Raw genomic sequence first — 16454 nt, forward strand, 5'->3', positions numbered from 1 at the left:
GTTAATGTACGAGTCCGAGTCATCAGCGCTCAAGTCCTAGCCAAGTCACGAGTCCTTAAAATTAGTGAACAAGTTGGACTCGAGTACTACAAGCCTGTCCTCTTGTATCTCTCTTTTGATGTAACCTCTTTTTTTTTTTTTTTTTCTCCAGCCCAACCTGTATCCTACAGTAGGGCTACAGACTCCTGGAGAGATTGTAGACGCTAACTTTGGCCAGCATCCTTTTGTCTTCGACATCGAGGACTACATGAGCGAGTGGAGGGCAAAGATCCACAGCATGATCGCTCGTTTCCCCATCGGAGAGAGACTTGGAGAGTGGCAGACAGTGCTTCAGAAGTGAGAACCCATTTTTTATATCTATTACCTACATATGATCAAACCTACTGTGTTCCAGTCTCACGTTTACAGTATCTGTAAAACATTATGCACAGGTTAATCTCAATTTTTCCCTCTTACTGTAAAATTTCATTCATTTGCACTCTGGGTGGCTCATGAAGCACTGATCCACGGAGTGCAGTCATGAGCATGTTGGTAGGTCTAATGTAACCCCTGTTTTTAATCCATAAAGTGTCCCCGTGAACTCCATTCTTCTGCAAAATGCAGCAGCAGCTCATGACCATGGATTTTGGTGGGGCAGGACAACATGAATAACAATTAATTAATTCATGAATAACATTAACAACACCTTAAACTAAATTAACCCTTTCACCATGGCGTAACTTCATGCACAGGGGTCTCCCGACTACAGTGAGACCGGAATTCCGGACTGCAGTGGTGAAAGGGTTAAGCTGAGAGCTATCACACTTGTCGAACGCGATAGACGGCCGGGCAAAATTTCCAACCCGACTACATCTCAAAAAATACCTGAAACTAGCCCCAAACTTTTGGGCCTCATAAAAGGGAGACTGTTCTCTTCTTTTAACTCAGGCTTTGCCTGCGAAACAACTTTTTTTTTTTTTTTTCCACACACATTTAATTCATACCATAATCCTTTTTCCCCCTCTCCCACTTTGAAATACATCTTTCAGTTGAAATGGTTCTGTACGTCTTAAACACACTGGCCTTCATTTTGGAAATGAATGTATGACAAAACTTGGCATCCAGTCATTTCCACACAAAGCTTTGCGTTCGTCAACATAAACGTGAGCGAAAGCTAAAATCCGATCTCACATCAAGTCTCGCCTCACGTCTGTAAGTGTTTGAGCGCGGTTGTGTCTGACTGGAGAGTTATTAGACCGTTTATTTTGACTGGCATCGAAGCATATGCGGCCACGTATTCATCACATATCTAGCGTATGGCAAAATATTACATTTTCTAAAGTCCTACATCGACTCGGCGTCAATGCCGAACCCGATCCAGGCTTGAGGCGAACCAAGTTTGGTTGACTCGGCCGGAATTGCAGCAGGAGGGTGGCCAGTTACTTTCTGCACATTTTCACACACATTCACACCTACGGGCAATTTAGAGCCACCAATTAGCCTAACCGCATGTCTTTGGACTGTGGGGGAAACCGGAGCACCTAGAAGAAACCCACGCAGACACAGGGAGAGCATGTAAACTCCACCCAGAAAGGCCCTCGTCAGTCACTGGGCTCGAACCCAGAACCTTCTTGCTGTGAGGCGGCAGTGCTAACCAGTGCACCACTGTGCCGCCCCTTACATCGTCATGTATCCCTAAGGCAGCTGGGCCATAGAAGGTTCACGCTGCACGCTGCATGCTGCACACTACACGCTACACGCGTGTAAAGAAAAGTGGACAAACGTAGCATGACTTGCTCTGGGCCATAGAACGGCGTTCACCTTGCACGCTGCACACTTCACGCGTGAAGCGTGAAATGAACATGCACACTTTTTTCTAGGCGTGAAGATGGAAATTCCAGTCAATGCATGCGGTCACCGCCGCGCCAGCCAATCAGAACGGGTCTAGGGAGATAACTCTATGCTTTCAGGGGAAAACTTCAGAAAAAATATAATTGAAAAATAGTTCTTCATCGGGATTGTCAAGCAGATTATAGAATGTTCGGTGAAATTCACCACGGGTTTCTCTCAGAAGGAAGTGTTCTCGGCTCCAAATTCTGTTCCTTTTTCTCTTCCTCTGTCTCAGTAAAAGCAGAATGAGGCAATCGTCGTCATCCGAAGAGTCCATATTGTTGGTTACTCTGTCAAAGTAGAACAGACGCAACACGTGAACATCCAAGCATGAAGTTTAATGGCCCAGGGTCCGGTTCTTCACGTGAACGTGTAGCGTGCAGCATGCAGCGTGCAGCGTGAACCTTCTATGGCCCAGCAGCCTAATATACAGTAAATTTACAAATTGTTTGCAATTAACGGGGTAAACAGTTTTTTGGCATAAGATGCATTTCTGTTTCGTTGAGAGAGCCGAGCTAACTTGCTACTTATTGGTGACATAATCACAAGCAATTAAAAGCTATGGATAGGCTCACTGATTTGCAGTGTGATCGGTTAGGTGCTCATTCAGTCATCTGTTTAAACAAAAGCTTTGCCAGTCATCAAATCTTGGCAATGGGACATCTGGCTGTGTTAGACCTCGCCACGTCCATAAGATGCGAGAGGGTTTTTCGGGAGTGCAGTTTTTTTTTTTTTAATGGCGGTAACGAGAGGCTGTTAAGTCACTTTTGTCTCCCAAAGCATGAGGAAATAAAAAAAAAAAAAGAAAAAACTCCACAGTTGTATCGTTTTTGGTGGCGAATTTGAAATCTGACCATTTTTTTTCTTCACCCAGCCTACATGTAATGATTTGCAGTATAAGCTGCTATAATAATAATAATAATAATAATAATAATAATAATGACTGGCTTTGAGTGGTCTATCAGATATATTCCATTCAGCTAGCATGATATTGAACGAGTCGAAGACGAATTCAGTATCATGCTAGCTGAATGGAATATATCTGATAGACCACAAAAAAAAGCCTGTTGTTGTTGTTGTTGTTGTTGTTATTATTATTATTATTATTATTATTATTATTATTATACATACACACTCTCTTCATATCAGCATTCTCAAAGGCCAACGCTCGCTTACCCAAAACTCGGTGCTGTTAGCGCAGCAGTCCAGTTACCTTCTAGCTAATGTAGTGTTACCGAAGGCCAATGCTAGCGCAGTCAAGCTGATTATTATTATTCTCCCTGTGTAATTTACTTAGTTACTTTTAAAATCAACACCAACAGCTAAACACAACGGAGTGACCTGGCAGCCAAAATTCTCTCAAAATCCTCTGCTTTTAACGAAGCAAACCCTGGCAGCCATGTTTGTTGACTAATTGTCACAGTCACTCAGTAGCACTGAAGTTTTACATCTCCGATGTGTCTCTTTTCCAGTTTTTTAATGTCCGTTGGGATGTTTTTCTCTTGTAAATATGTGTGAAGAATATATAATGAAGTTTTGGCAGCCTTTCGGGTGTTCAACACATCTTTGGTTTATTTATTTAGTGCTTAATTATAGCAGTAGCACTGGATTAGCCTTGTTGTCTCTCTTTCCTGGCGGATAAAGAAATGATTGTGCGCATGCGCAGCCGAAAAGTTTTGTCATTGGATCTTCGCATGAGCTCTGACGTGTGACGTCATGTTGTTTTGACAACATGCAATATTGTAACAATATTGCACGCTTATTGTCCAGTGGGTAAAGTGGTGTAATACACATAGGATAAGCGATATGATGATATTGCATGCTATCAAACCAAATGAATGAAACCTGCTAGAAGGGAATAGAATGCACGTTTTTGTTCCATCGAAAAAGTGGCCTGTATGTATAATTATTACCGATATTTCACTCCGATGATATCACTGCTAGTCTTTTCCCGCTGACTAGACACACATTGTCAAAAAACTGACAGCTACACACAACGGAGTGGCCTGGCAGCCAAAATTCTCTCAAAGTCTTCTGCTTTTAACAAAGCAAACCTGGCAGCCATGTTTGTTTACAAACTCAGTCACTCGCTAGCACGCAAGTTTTGCATCTCCGATGTGTCTCTTTTCCAGTTTTTCGATGTCCGTTGGCATGTTTTTCTCTTGTAAATATGCATGAAGAATACGTAAGGAAATTTCGGTCGCCTTTTGGATGTTCAGCACGTCTTTAGTTTCACTTTTCAGTTTATGTATTTAGTACTTCATCTTGGCGGTAGCGCTGGATTTAGCCTCGTCTTCTCTTTTTCCCAGCTGACAAAGAAATGATTCTGCGCATGCGCAGCAGACAAGTTTTGTCATTGGATCTTCGCATTAGCTCCGGAGTGTAACGTCATGTCGTTGTCTTGACAACGTGCAATATTCTAAAAAATATTGCACGCTCATTCTCCATTGTGGAAAGCGGCGTAATACATGGAGGATAAGCGATATGATGACAATATTGTATGCCATCAATAAATCCACTATAAGGGAATCGAATACATGTTTTTATTCCATGGAAAAAGTGGCCTGTATGTTTTATTATAATAATTATATACAGTATATAGGCTACACACATTTTATGTATGTATTAAATATTCAAGCATCACCTGGAGTTCGATTGTCGATGGCAATGTTTTTGACCATTTTCTTTCCAGACTGCATTTTTTTTCGACTTCCTGTGATGCTACTTTTCAGGCTGCCAAATAGAAATAGTTTGTTGAGTTGGACTTGCGATGTTGACGTTTCTATTGCGAGAGCAGAGAAGTTTCTCTTTTTGGCTGTCTTGCACATCTCCATGCTGTAAAATCTAGGGGCATGGCCTGTAAAACTGAGAATAAACAGGGGCGTGTTTTTTAAATGACTGCTTTTCAGCCGCCATATTTATCAACTCCTGATCATTCTTGCACTGTGATTGGCAAGATATTCACATGTCATGAATCACACGTGAACCCTGTTGTGTGATTTATTTATTTCTACACTCGGATCTCTACCGGCTTCTACATTTGGACTGATAAATAAGGGCTGTTGTCTGTACTTAGAGTTTGCTGTTTTGCAGAAATATAATTAATTTAATTCGGATGATTTGATATAAAGCGAGATCTTGGCAGCCACAGGTCATTTTTTAACTCGCACATTCTTTCAAACCGGTTATTCCCTGTCTGTCTGTTGCTCGCTCCCTGAGCATGAATTAGCACAAGTTGCGCACCGTCCAAAAAGCTGAGCAAATCATTGGAACAGTGGCTTATATCCGTCAAACAGTGTCAGTCACTCAGAATGGGGAATTAGTATTTTAGCGGAGTTTAAAATGTACAGAGTTGTGAAAGTGCACTTCATGAAGCTTAATATTTTTTTGAATGACTGATCTAAACGCCTAGATTTTGGAGCATGGCTGTGGGGATTTGTGCTTGTTCAGCCACAAGAACTTTAGTAAGGAGGAGGCCTGGCACGCAGTCACTGTTCCAGTTCATCCCAAAGGTGTTCAGTCGGATTGAGGTCAAGGCTCTGTTATTCTCGAGTTCTTCGTGGAACAGATTCGGGCTCCTTGGTTCCAGTTTGGGGAGGGGGGAATATTAATGCTGTCGCACTCAAGGACATTCTAGACAATTGTGTGATTCAGAGTTTGCGGCCCCAGCCACAATCCAAACACTGTTTAGTTAGTGGAGGTCCTATGATGGACCGTGTGGTCGGGTAGAAGGTTCGAAGCTGTCTGACATATCGTGCATAGGAATAGATGGGCTACCGTTGTGACATATAAAGTGATCACTGATTGAACAATCATCAAAACAAAATATTCAGAAAATCATTTTTAAACCCCAGTTCACAGCACTTGCACTGATCACTGAACAGGCCGAAAATTTCCAATCCACTGATGGCTGCTGGTAGCCATACTGAAAATATCAATTTTTGAACCACTCACCACAGAAGTATGTGCAATACCTCATTTTATGGGTTTTGGGGTATGGGGAATCCATTAGTGACATCATTTTCATGACTGAAGGAAAAGGGAACAAGCTATGGTCAAGGGCAAAGTAAAAAAAAACCACCAAAAATTGGCCAAAATGGCAGTTTCACAGAAAACATGAGAAAAACAGAATAACCCTACCTCAAACATGAAATCATGGAATTGGGAGACCTACGCATATCATTTCGGAGAGTATAAGAAAGCATTGATCATACTATTATGATCAATGGAATGTTAAAGGAGAACTGAAGGCAAATATTTTTTTTTATCATCAAAATTCTATTTCTCTCATTTTATTAAATATCGGAATGCATTTCTGAGAGCTGTTTTGTCACTGCTATAGCACGTTATGAGTGGTTGAAATATGCTACGCAATATATCAGTCTATATGTCAAAGCGATGGCCGTAAACGAGATTCGTTGAGACCTGTGCGAGACATCGTAGGACGGAAGTAAAACATACAGCGCAAATCAAAGCGACCAACAGCTGCCAACGTTGTCAAAAGACGCGCGCGCCCTCTTTCGAATGCTGACGTAATCAAGCCGGAAGTTTTGTTTGTTTTGAGAGCAATCAGGAAAGTTTGAAAAAAAGTAGGCAGTAATCGTCATTTAAACTCATTTTTGTGCAATATTTCGTTTGGAAAAGAGTTTTCAAAATGGCGGCACCGACACCTGGCCGACACTTCACGCTTCGAAGTCTCGTGAAGATCGCGCGGATAAGCGACGCCTGCCGTGGACCAAACGAACTACATTCAACACGGCTAAAAACCGAATAGGCCGATAAGTATAATATTTAACTGCAATTAGTTGCCAATACGAGTCATGATATAAGGTTACTGAAACCGAAAACGTACTTGAAATAACACGTTAATTAAGAAATAAAGCAAGTTTAAAAACGACTTCAGTTCTCCTTTAACTTAAAGTGAAAAATACAAAGCAAAACTTGTTACTTTAGGAGCAGCAATATCTTGAGAGCCTAAATGTTTAACAGCCAGCAGTACAACTTTTAACATCACATTATTGCTGTTTATGTGTCACATAAACCAGGGTCAGGGACATGAAGAGTAACACAATAATAATAATACTGTAATACCGGCAGCCATCTTGGATTGGTAATTGCCCCGGATAGTGATTTTGGCACACATCCCAAGTTATCTCCTGGGGTCAAATTAGCCTCGAACAGTTGAGTTATCCTCTCCTTAATTATGTGCTAACGTGTCTAAGCCAGGTCCGAGACTAATAAGAATAAAACCACCTGCCTAATATTGTGCAAGTCCCCCTTGTGCTGTCAAAACAGCTCTGACCTGTTTAGGCATGGACTGCACGGGCTGTTTCACAATCATGGTGGTCTTTTTGAACAACTACTAACTCCTGCAGCTAGGTCCGGTGTGTGTGTGTGTATATGCTGGAGTTTCTTTTACCTTATTTTACAGCGACACACCAGCCCTACCTACAGCAGTAATGTCTCTTATAAATTCTTATATTTGTCAGAGTCAAATGTGGGCTCAGTTTTGACCTTGTGGTCATTTAATTTAATTCTACTTTAATCCTTACATTTAGATTTTCCTGGTTAAATTCAGAATTGCATTTTTAGCACTAAGTAGGTTTTACTTTGGGATGTATATTTTCATTCACAATAGAACAATATCTAAGTGGAAGCTACATTTTTTTTTTTTTGCAAACTAAGTGCCTCTGACAGTATCCTTTGTCCGTCAGAAATGTTCTCTCTGGCAAACACTCATCATATGATGGGGTTGTGAATTCATTTTTAACAAAATCTTGGTCTTTTTTGACGAAGACGACTTTGTTTTTGCACAGTAAGAAATACCGGACTTGAAACAGATGCCAGACACATTTGCAGCAGAGCTTCACACGTGGTTGAAATGTGAGACTGTCAAAGTGTCATCTCTGGGAAATCTCAAGGATCGTCACCACTTCAGTTGGCATTACAGTTACCACCATGTACAAACGTTGCTACACAGTCCTTGTACTTAAGATCACAACGTTTTTTCACTTTGTATACCTTACTCTCATAGACTATAAGAAAGTGGGTCAATATCCTGTCTTCTCACGCACAGGTAACATTCCCAGTATATGACCTGTAACTCTGACATTCTGCACAGTTAATTTCCATCTCAAAAGGTAATTTCTTGGCAGCAACGAGCAACAAAAAGTTGACTTTTGGAATATTGTGGACCCGAAAGGTATACCCTGATTGTGAAACGGCCTGCACAAGACCTCTGAAGATGTGCTGTGGTATCTGGCACTAGGACGTAAGCAGCAGGTTCTTTCAGCCCTGTAAGTTGCGAGGTGGGGTGTCCATGGATTGGACGTTTTTGCCGAGCACGTCCTACATATGTTCGACCGACTTGGGATCTGGGGAATTTGGAGGTCAAGTCAACACCTTGAACTCTTTGTCATGTTCCTCAAACCATTCCTGAGCAGGTTTTGCAGTGTAGCTGATAGCATTATCCGGGTAAAAGAGGCCAATGCGACTGGAGAATTCTGTTGCCATGAAGGTGTATGCTTGGTCTGCAACAGTGTTTAAGTAAGTGTCAAAGTAACATCCACATTGAGTGTCAGGAAATGTTTCCCAGCAGAACATTGCCCAGGGCATCAGACTGCCTCCGTCAACTTGCCTTCTACCCATCGTGCATCCTGGTGCTATTTCTTCCCCAGGTGAGCGATGCACACACTCGGCTATCCACATGATGTAAAAGAAGACGTGATTCATCCGACCAGTCCACCTTCTTCCATTGCTCCTTGGTCCAGTTTTGATGCTGACGTGCCCATTGTGGGTTCTTCCAGTGGTGGACAAGGGTCAACATGGGGCACTCTTTCTGGTTTGTGGAAAGCTGTGATGAATTGTGCCTTCTGACTCCTTTCTGTCATAGCCAGCATTAACTTTTTCAGCAATTTGTGCTCTAGTAACTCTTCTGTGGGATCGCACCAGACGGGTTAGCCTTCACTCCCCACGTGCAGCAGTGAGCCTTGGGCACCCATGACCCGTTCACTGATTGTCCTTCCTTGGACCACTTTTGGTAGCTATGAACCACTGCATCCCAGGAAAACCCCACGAGACCTGCCGTTTTGCAGATGCCCTGACCTAATCGTCTAGCCATCACAATTTGGCCCTTGTCAAAGTTGCTCACATCCTTATGCTTGCTCATTTTTCCTGCTTCCAATGCATCAACTTCAAGAACTGACTGTTTGCTTCCTTTTTAATATATCCTACCCTTGACGTGTGCCACTGTAATGCGATGCTGTTCACTTCGCCTGTCAGTGGTTTTAATGTTGGGGCTGATCGGTGGACATACCAAAATATTTATATAAGGACTGTAGATCTAAAACTGGTTAGCTGTCTCAGATAATTTATAAATATGCAGTATATACTTTATATTGAGGTGATTTTAAAAGATCTTGGCAGATGACGGCTGGAATAACTCTGTGCTGGTGTCCTCTAAAAATGGGTGTAATCTGTGTTAGGGAACCAGCATGAGGCACCAAGGCACATGTTATGAAAAACGTGTGTGATTTATGAATGTTCATTGGTATCGCCAATTATCTATCCATCCCTCCCTCCCATCAGTCTATCCTTCTGTCTTGTCATCAGTGTGTCTGGGTGTCTGTCCAAGATTCTCATTAGCATGATAGCTCAAGAACAAGTGGTTGAATGATTGTAGGGCTTGTAGGAATCATCATTGTAACCAGCAGTTGATCTGATTAGATTCTGGAATTTATACGGTCTACCGTACAAGTCCGGGTATACCCAGCAACAGCAGTGAGTTCGACTTGTTTTGGAAATTTTGCTCTCACAGTTCACTGGGTGTCTGAGTTACGACAAGAGACACCACCAAAAAAAGTAATGCAACTGAGAAGCTTTTACTTCCATGTGAACAAACTGCCAGTTGTTTAGCGCATGGATAGAAGCGGCTACTTAGATATGAAATGTCTTGAGCAGGGGTTCTCAGCCTTTTCTACTTTGAGGCCCACCTATTCATACTTGTAACGAGTCGGGGCCCGTTAAAAAAATATCCCCAATTATTTTGGCGCATCTGTTCTATTAGAATCTAATAATCTACTGTAAAGTGGATTAATGGAATGCAACGTCACTCCCTGTTACAGATGGGAGCCCAGGAATTAAATAAATGCAAAAAACCCCAAACTGTTCTTAATTGTAGGTTTTGTATTTAAAACTGTATGGATGTGCGAGAAGCCAATATAAAACCCTGCACACAGGGCATTCTCAGTCAAAAGGGATTAATGATCCAAAAGTGGAGTCTGGTCAATTAACACAAGAACTTATTGCCATGTTTGTGTACAGCAAACAAGCAAGTTATTAAAACCAAGAAGTACACTTAGAAGAAGTGGATGTAGAATTCACTCAATGGGATTAGATCCTTACACGCCAACAAAGAAGGATTCTTCCGACAAGTTGGAAAATTATCCATCCGTTGAGTTCCCCGACATCTCAAACTACCTTGTGCTGCAGACATCATTCTACACGGACACACAGATAGAAACCTGGAAGAGCATGGAGGAGTACAACTTTTTATATGTGGCTGGGTTAAAGATCTGGGGATCAGGATGCTGCAAGATAGACGGCAATAGACGGATCCAAGTGCAGGAAGTGTTTATTAGCAGGCGTGATATTTACAAAAACGAAACACAAACGAAAGCAGAATCATAATGCAGAGTATTTAAATAGCGTTATAAACATGGCTAGAAACAAACATGACCGTGATAACGATAATACTTCATAAAGCCTCTGTGAAAACAGCATTCTTATATGCGAGTGCTGACTGCACTCAAATCAATATCAGGTGTTTCTCATAATGACTGGGTCCTGTGAGCAAGCGTGACAGTCAAGTGTTCACGTGCTGTGTGACCACAACTTTTAGCTCACCTGTATATCGCCTCCAAAATGCCTCATTTTCATCAATAACCCCTCACAAAGTATCGCGAGCTGTAGTGTGACCGTAGCTCCATGAGGCGGATGTGATGTCGGATGCAGCCCAGCAATTGTACCCTACTACGAGTAAAAATTAGCTTCAACTCGGGGGAGGGAAAAAAAATTCTTGGCCCACTAGACGGCGCTTCGGCCCAGTGGTTGAGAAACACTCGTATAGACCGTTCATTAACGTGAACTTGAGTTGCCAGGTTCATTTTTTCACCCTTAGTAACTGCCTGGTCATCCCGTGTCTGGTTTAGTTCAGGATACAGATACAGCAAGTATTAATTACATCACATTGAAGGAACAGTGGACATGATACAATGCTGTCTCTAACTTTTGTGTGTGATGTTTTCTTTAGTATGGTATCCAGCTACCTGGTGCATCATGGGTACTGCGCAACTGCCATGGCCTTTGCCCGAGCCACAGAGACCATGATACAAGAGGACCAGGCCTCTATAAAGAACAGACAAAGTGAGAACTCGCATGCAAACACACACGCAGAGAGCCTCCTCACTCTCACCAGCTGCTTATTAACAACCTCTTATCTCCCATATATGTGCAGAGAATACTCATTGAGTGACTCAATTTTGATTCATCTTTGGTCATGATCGTCGAGAACGTATTGTGCTTAATGACCCACGTTGCTTGGGGTTGCATGTTGCCTTGTAAGGTTCTTCGTAATTCAAGCACTTGCTCAGAAGGGTATCTGAATAACTGTAAATTAATTACATTGTACGAAGACTCAGCAGCAAATGCTGTTTCCAGGTCTGTTTTTAAGACAGTGTTACAAAAGTCCGGTCATAAAATTAGAATGCACAATGCTATAGAAAAAGTACTCCGGTGCATCTGCTAGACTCTGGCAGTACAGGTAAGGGACAAAATGCATGCACTCGGACTGGGCTAGCAAAATATGTTGTGTTCAATGTAGCATTACTTCTGTTTTAGTAGAGCACATCACTGATACTACATTACATTATCACCCCACATGCGCTCACCATCTACTTTCAGGCAGTTATCTGATCATACGGCATCGGTACAATACGTAAAATCATGCAGACCAGTCCCTTCCGTAAGTATTGGAACAGCAAGGGCAATTCTTTGGTTTTTGCTTTATAGTGAAGACATTTGGGTTCGAGATCATGAGATGACCATCAGAATTTCAGCTTTCATTTCCTGAACTATACATAGAGATGTGTTTCGCAACTTCAAACTTGACACCTTTGGTGGCAGACCAACCAAGCTTGAGGTGAAAAAACGTATAGGAACAGGTAGCCTTAAAGTAAATAACACATGGATTCTTCGATCCACGTTCACAAGAACACAATCAGTAAAGTACAGACCTTCATCAACAACTGCCTTTGAAAGATCCTGAAGATACATTGGTGGGAAGGATCAGTAACAACGATCTTTGGTTGAAAATACCAGTGAAAGACGAAGATGGCGATGGATTGGGCACGTGTTACGAAAACCAGCGACAAACATCACCAGACAAGCCTCGACTCGGAACCCTCAAGGGAAGAGGAGAAGAGGTCGGCCAAAGAGCACCTGGCGAAGAGATCTCCAGACGGACCTCAGGAGCCTGGGGTACACCTGGACTCAGACAGAAGGAAAAGCACAGGACCGAGTCCTCTGGAGATCCCTTGTCAACGGCCGATGCCCCCGGTGGGGTGTCGGGGCATAGAAGATGAAGATCCACGTTCACTGGATATGAGCAATCGCGCGCTCTGATTGGCTACTCTCCTACTAGGATATCAGCTCATATACCGTGAGTAGAGAAAAAGAAAATGGCGGCGCGCATCAAGTCAGATGCATCACCTTATCAAGTATTTAAAAGAAGCAGAAATAGCTAAAAGAATCTAGTTTTGTCTCCCCTCCCAATATCTCCTGTTCCATACTCCAGCCCAGTTGGTGGCAGTAAATTGGTTCGCCTTTAAGTTGGTTCACCAACCGCCAAAAAACCCAGAAGAAGAAGAAAATGGTGGCATGTGTTGCTGAACCAACCGAGGATGAAATAAAAACTATTCCAAAACAAAACCCCAAAAAATTAAAAAAAAAATATGGAGTAAAACTATTTCATGGTAAGAACGTTTTTTTTTTTCTTTCAAGAATTATTGTTATAGCATTTTACACAAATTGCTGCTGTCATTTTCTGGTTTGTTTACCTCCTAAGTGGAAATGAATTTGTCGGACGTTTTGTGTAACATTTTTATTGAATTAGCAAAAAAAAAAAAAATTCTCTGTTTCTCAAAATCCAGTGAACATGGATAGAATAAAACCGTTATTCCACTCTGTCTCATTGTACATGGCTTATAGTGCCTTGTCGGCTATTAGCTCATGCACGACTCGATTTTGTGGAAGAACTGTTAAATGTTTGGTTGCGTATCCCTTGTTCACAAAAACTGCATCAAGCCAGCAATCCACTGACCTCACCAAACTGTTCCATTCTTCTTTTGTGATATTTGTTTTGGGGTTTTGTTCTTCAGTCTTCGATTCAGGAGATGGAATGCAGACTCAATTGGGTTAATTCTGGTGACTGACTTGGCCAGACCAGAAACCTTTTACATTTTTTCCTTCATTTTTGTGGCTACTGCCTCAGAGGCGAAGCGAGGCAGTAACCACTATGTCATCGTGTTGTAAGACGGTAAGAATGAGCGTAACGATAGCGCACTGCGCATGCGCGTAAGCAGTACAATCACCAGAACGGCGACTCGTGATCTCGCGATACGAACAATTGATCTCACTTTATCAAAGGTACACAAGAATGAGTAGCGAAGACACGATGTTATGGTGTTGTAAGAAAGAGCGGAACAATAGCGAAACTTCGCAACCAATCAGCACTTATCCTGATCGAGTTCAATGACCCGTTCTACTTCTTGATAAACTTCGGAACCAATCAGAACCGGAAACGAAATAAGAGAAACCTCGTTTTAACTTAGTAGTATCGGAAGATAATCGGCAGATAAAAAGATGAACGAAATTCACCTCGATATCGAGTAAGTGGTGTTTATTTTAAGAAAATTTACTTTTTGATTATCACAGCTTTTGTTTGGTCCTTCTGAAAGGTCAAATGAAAGGTTTTGTAAATTTTAAATTTTTTTTTTTTTAGCTTTTTGGCAGATGTATTGAAAAGCCGATATCAAACTTCTTAATTTTTTAATTTAATTCTTTATTTTAGAGTCTTTTACACTACACTTGTGAAACAAAATGTGCTCATTAGTACTAAATTAGTACTTTTTGTTTATTTTTTATTTTTTAAATTTCCCTGAGGGAACCCGCCCAAAGGGATCAATAAAGTTCTGTCTAATCTAATCTAAATAACGCTTCGAAGACCATTCACGAACAAGTGCTTTCTTATTATTTTGAAAATGGATCTCGTTCACAGCGCTGTATTTTGAACAAAACACAGTAAACAAAATTGGGAACCAGAATACTACAACCCCTGATTCTGCTCACAGCTTGGTGATGCTTGCAAGAGATGAGGCGAATATAATTAATAACATGTACAGTGCTCGGCGTAAATGAGTGCACCCCCTTTTGAAAAGTAACATTTTAAACAATATCGCAATGAACACAAACAATTTCCAAAATGTTGACAAGACAAAGTTTAATATAACGTCTGTTTAACTTATAACGTGAAGGTAAGGTTAATAATATAAACTTAGATTACACATTTTTCAGTTTTACTCAAATTAGGGTGGTGCAAAAATGAGTACACCCCCACAACAACAACAACTACTACATCTAGTACTTTGCATGGCCTCCATGATTTTTAATGACCGCACCAAGTCTTCTAGGCATGGAATGAACAAGTTGGAGACGTTTTGCAACATCGATCTTTTTCCGTTCTTCAACAACGACCTCTTTTAGTGACTGGATGCTGGATGGAGAGCGATGCTCAACTTGTCTCTTCAGAATTCCCCAAAGAAAATCATTTCTTTACATCACAAAGGTGAAGGCTACAAGAAGATCAGCAAAGCTTTACTTATCAGTCAGAATACTGTAGCAAAAGTGGTACAAAAATTTAAGAAAGATGGAACTGCAACCATCTCACAGAGGCGTCCAGGTCGTCCACGGAAGTTAACACCTCGACAGGAGCGTCTTCTGATGAGAAGGGTTGAAGAAAATCGGCATGCAAGTTCACTGCAGTTATCTAAAGAAGTAGAAAGCCAAACTGGGGTGACTATTTCCCATGACACAATACGGCGTACACTGCAGAGGAATGGCATGCATGGACGCCGTCCACGAAAGAAGCCTCTCCTAAAGCCCAGGCACAAAAAAGCCCGCCTAGAGTTTGCCAGGGCCCATGCTGACAAAGATGAAGACTACTGGGACTCTATACTCTGGAGTGATGAGACCAAGATAAATGTTTTTGAAACTGATGGCGTCGCAAAGGTGAGGAATACAAAGAAAAACGCCTGGTGCCTACAGTGAAACATGGTGGTGGCAGTGTCCTTATGTGGGGCTGCATGAGTGCTGCTGGTGTCGGGGAGCTGCATTTCATTGATGGCATCATGAATTCACAGATGTATTGCTCTATACTGAAAGAGAAGATGCTACCATCACTCCGTGCCCTTGGTTGTCGTGCACTTTTCCAACACGACAATGATCCTAAACACACATCTAAGGCCACTGTTGGATTTCTGAAGAAGAACAGGGTGAAAGTGATTCAGTGGCCGAGTATGTCTCCTGATCTGAACCCAATCGAACACCTATGGGGAATTCTGAAGAGACAAGTTGAGCATCACTCTCCATCCAGCATCCAGTCACTAAAAGAGGTCATTGTTGAAGAATGGAAAAAGATTGATGTTGCAAAATGTCGCCAACTTGTTCATTCCATGCCTAGAAGACTTGGTGCTGTCATTAAAAATCATGGAGGCCATCCAAAGTACTAGATGTAGTAGTTTTAGTTGTGGGGTGTACTCATTTTTGCACCACCCTAATTTGAGTAAAACTGAAAAATGTGTAATCTAAGTTATATTATTAACCTTACTTTCCCGTTATTAGTTAAACAGATGTTATATTAAACTTTGTCTTGTCAACATTTTGGAAATTGTTTGTGTTCATTGAGATATTGTTTAAAATGTTACTTTTCAAAGGGGGTGTACTCATTTACGCTCAGCACTGTATGCATATGCTATATTTACTGGATGGACATGGGATCAGAAAACTATTTTATTAATAAGCAGTAGCCACATGTACCCATAGGGTACCTATTTTCGTAAGTGGAATTAGTTTTCAAGCCAGAGCATTATCGTGATCATGTGTTCTGGCGTTTGGCTAGGTCTTGCACAGATGGTAATTGTGTGTGCGTGTGTGTGTGTGTGAGAACAGGAATACAGAAGCTGGTATTGGAAGGTCGTGTTGGAGAAGCCGTCGAAGCCACACATCAGCTGTACCCCGGCCTCCTAGAACGCAACCCCAATTTACTCTTCATGTTGAAGTGAGTTCCTGCATGTGCACGCACGCACAGAAGTGCAAAAGTAAAGGAGTCTCTTGCTTCTGGGTCAGTAGTTTGCGCTCAGGTCAGTGGCACTGTAGCAGTACATGTGCTTGGGTAATTTCTGCCTTTTTAATGTTATTAGATAAGCACTTAATTCCATGCTAACCCACAAATGAGTAGTAGGCCCTCCGTT

The 16454-nt window shown here is 41.7% G+C and overlaps 1 protein-coding gene across 1 annotated transcript in view; it reads left to right on the forward strand.

Annotated features, from left to right (window-relative positions):
• ranbp10 (RAN binding protein 10) overlaps nucleotides 1–16454 on the forward strand; it is a 182626-nt gene that overhangs the window by 87300 nt on the left and 78872 nt on the right. The window contains exons 6-8 of the mRNA XM_060923938.1: nucleotides 152–336; nucleotides 11180–11292; nucleotides 16153–16261. Coding sequence (XP_060779921.1) covers nucleotides 152–336; nucleotides 11180–11292; nucleotides 16153–16261 — 407 coding nt within the window. The remainder of the gene's footprint in view (nucleotides 1–151; nucleotides 337–11179; nucleotides 11293–16152; nucleotides 16262–16454) is intronic.

Source organism: Neoarius graeffei, chromosome 6 (assembly GCF_027579695.1).
Source record: "Neoarius graeffei isolate fNeoGra1 chromosome 6, fNeoGra1.pri, whole genome shotgun sequence".
Classification (NCBI taxonomy): Eukaryota; Metazoa; Chordata; class Actinopteri; order Siluriformes; family Ariidae; genus Neoarius; species Neoarius graeffei.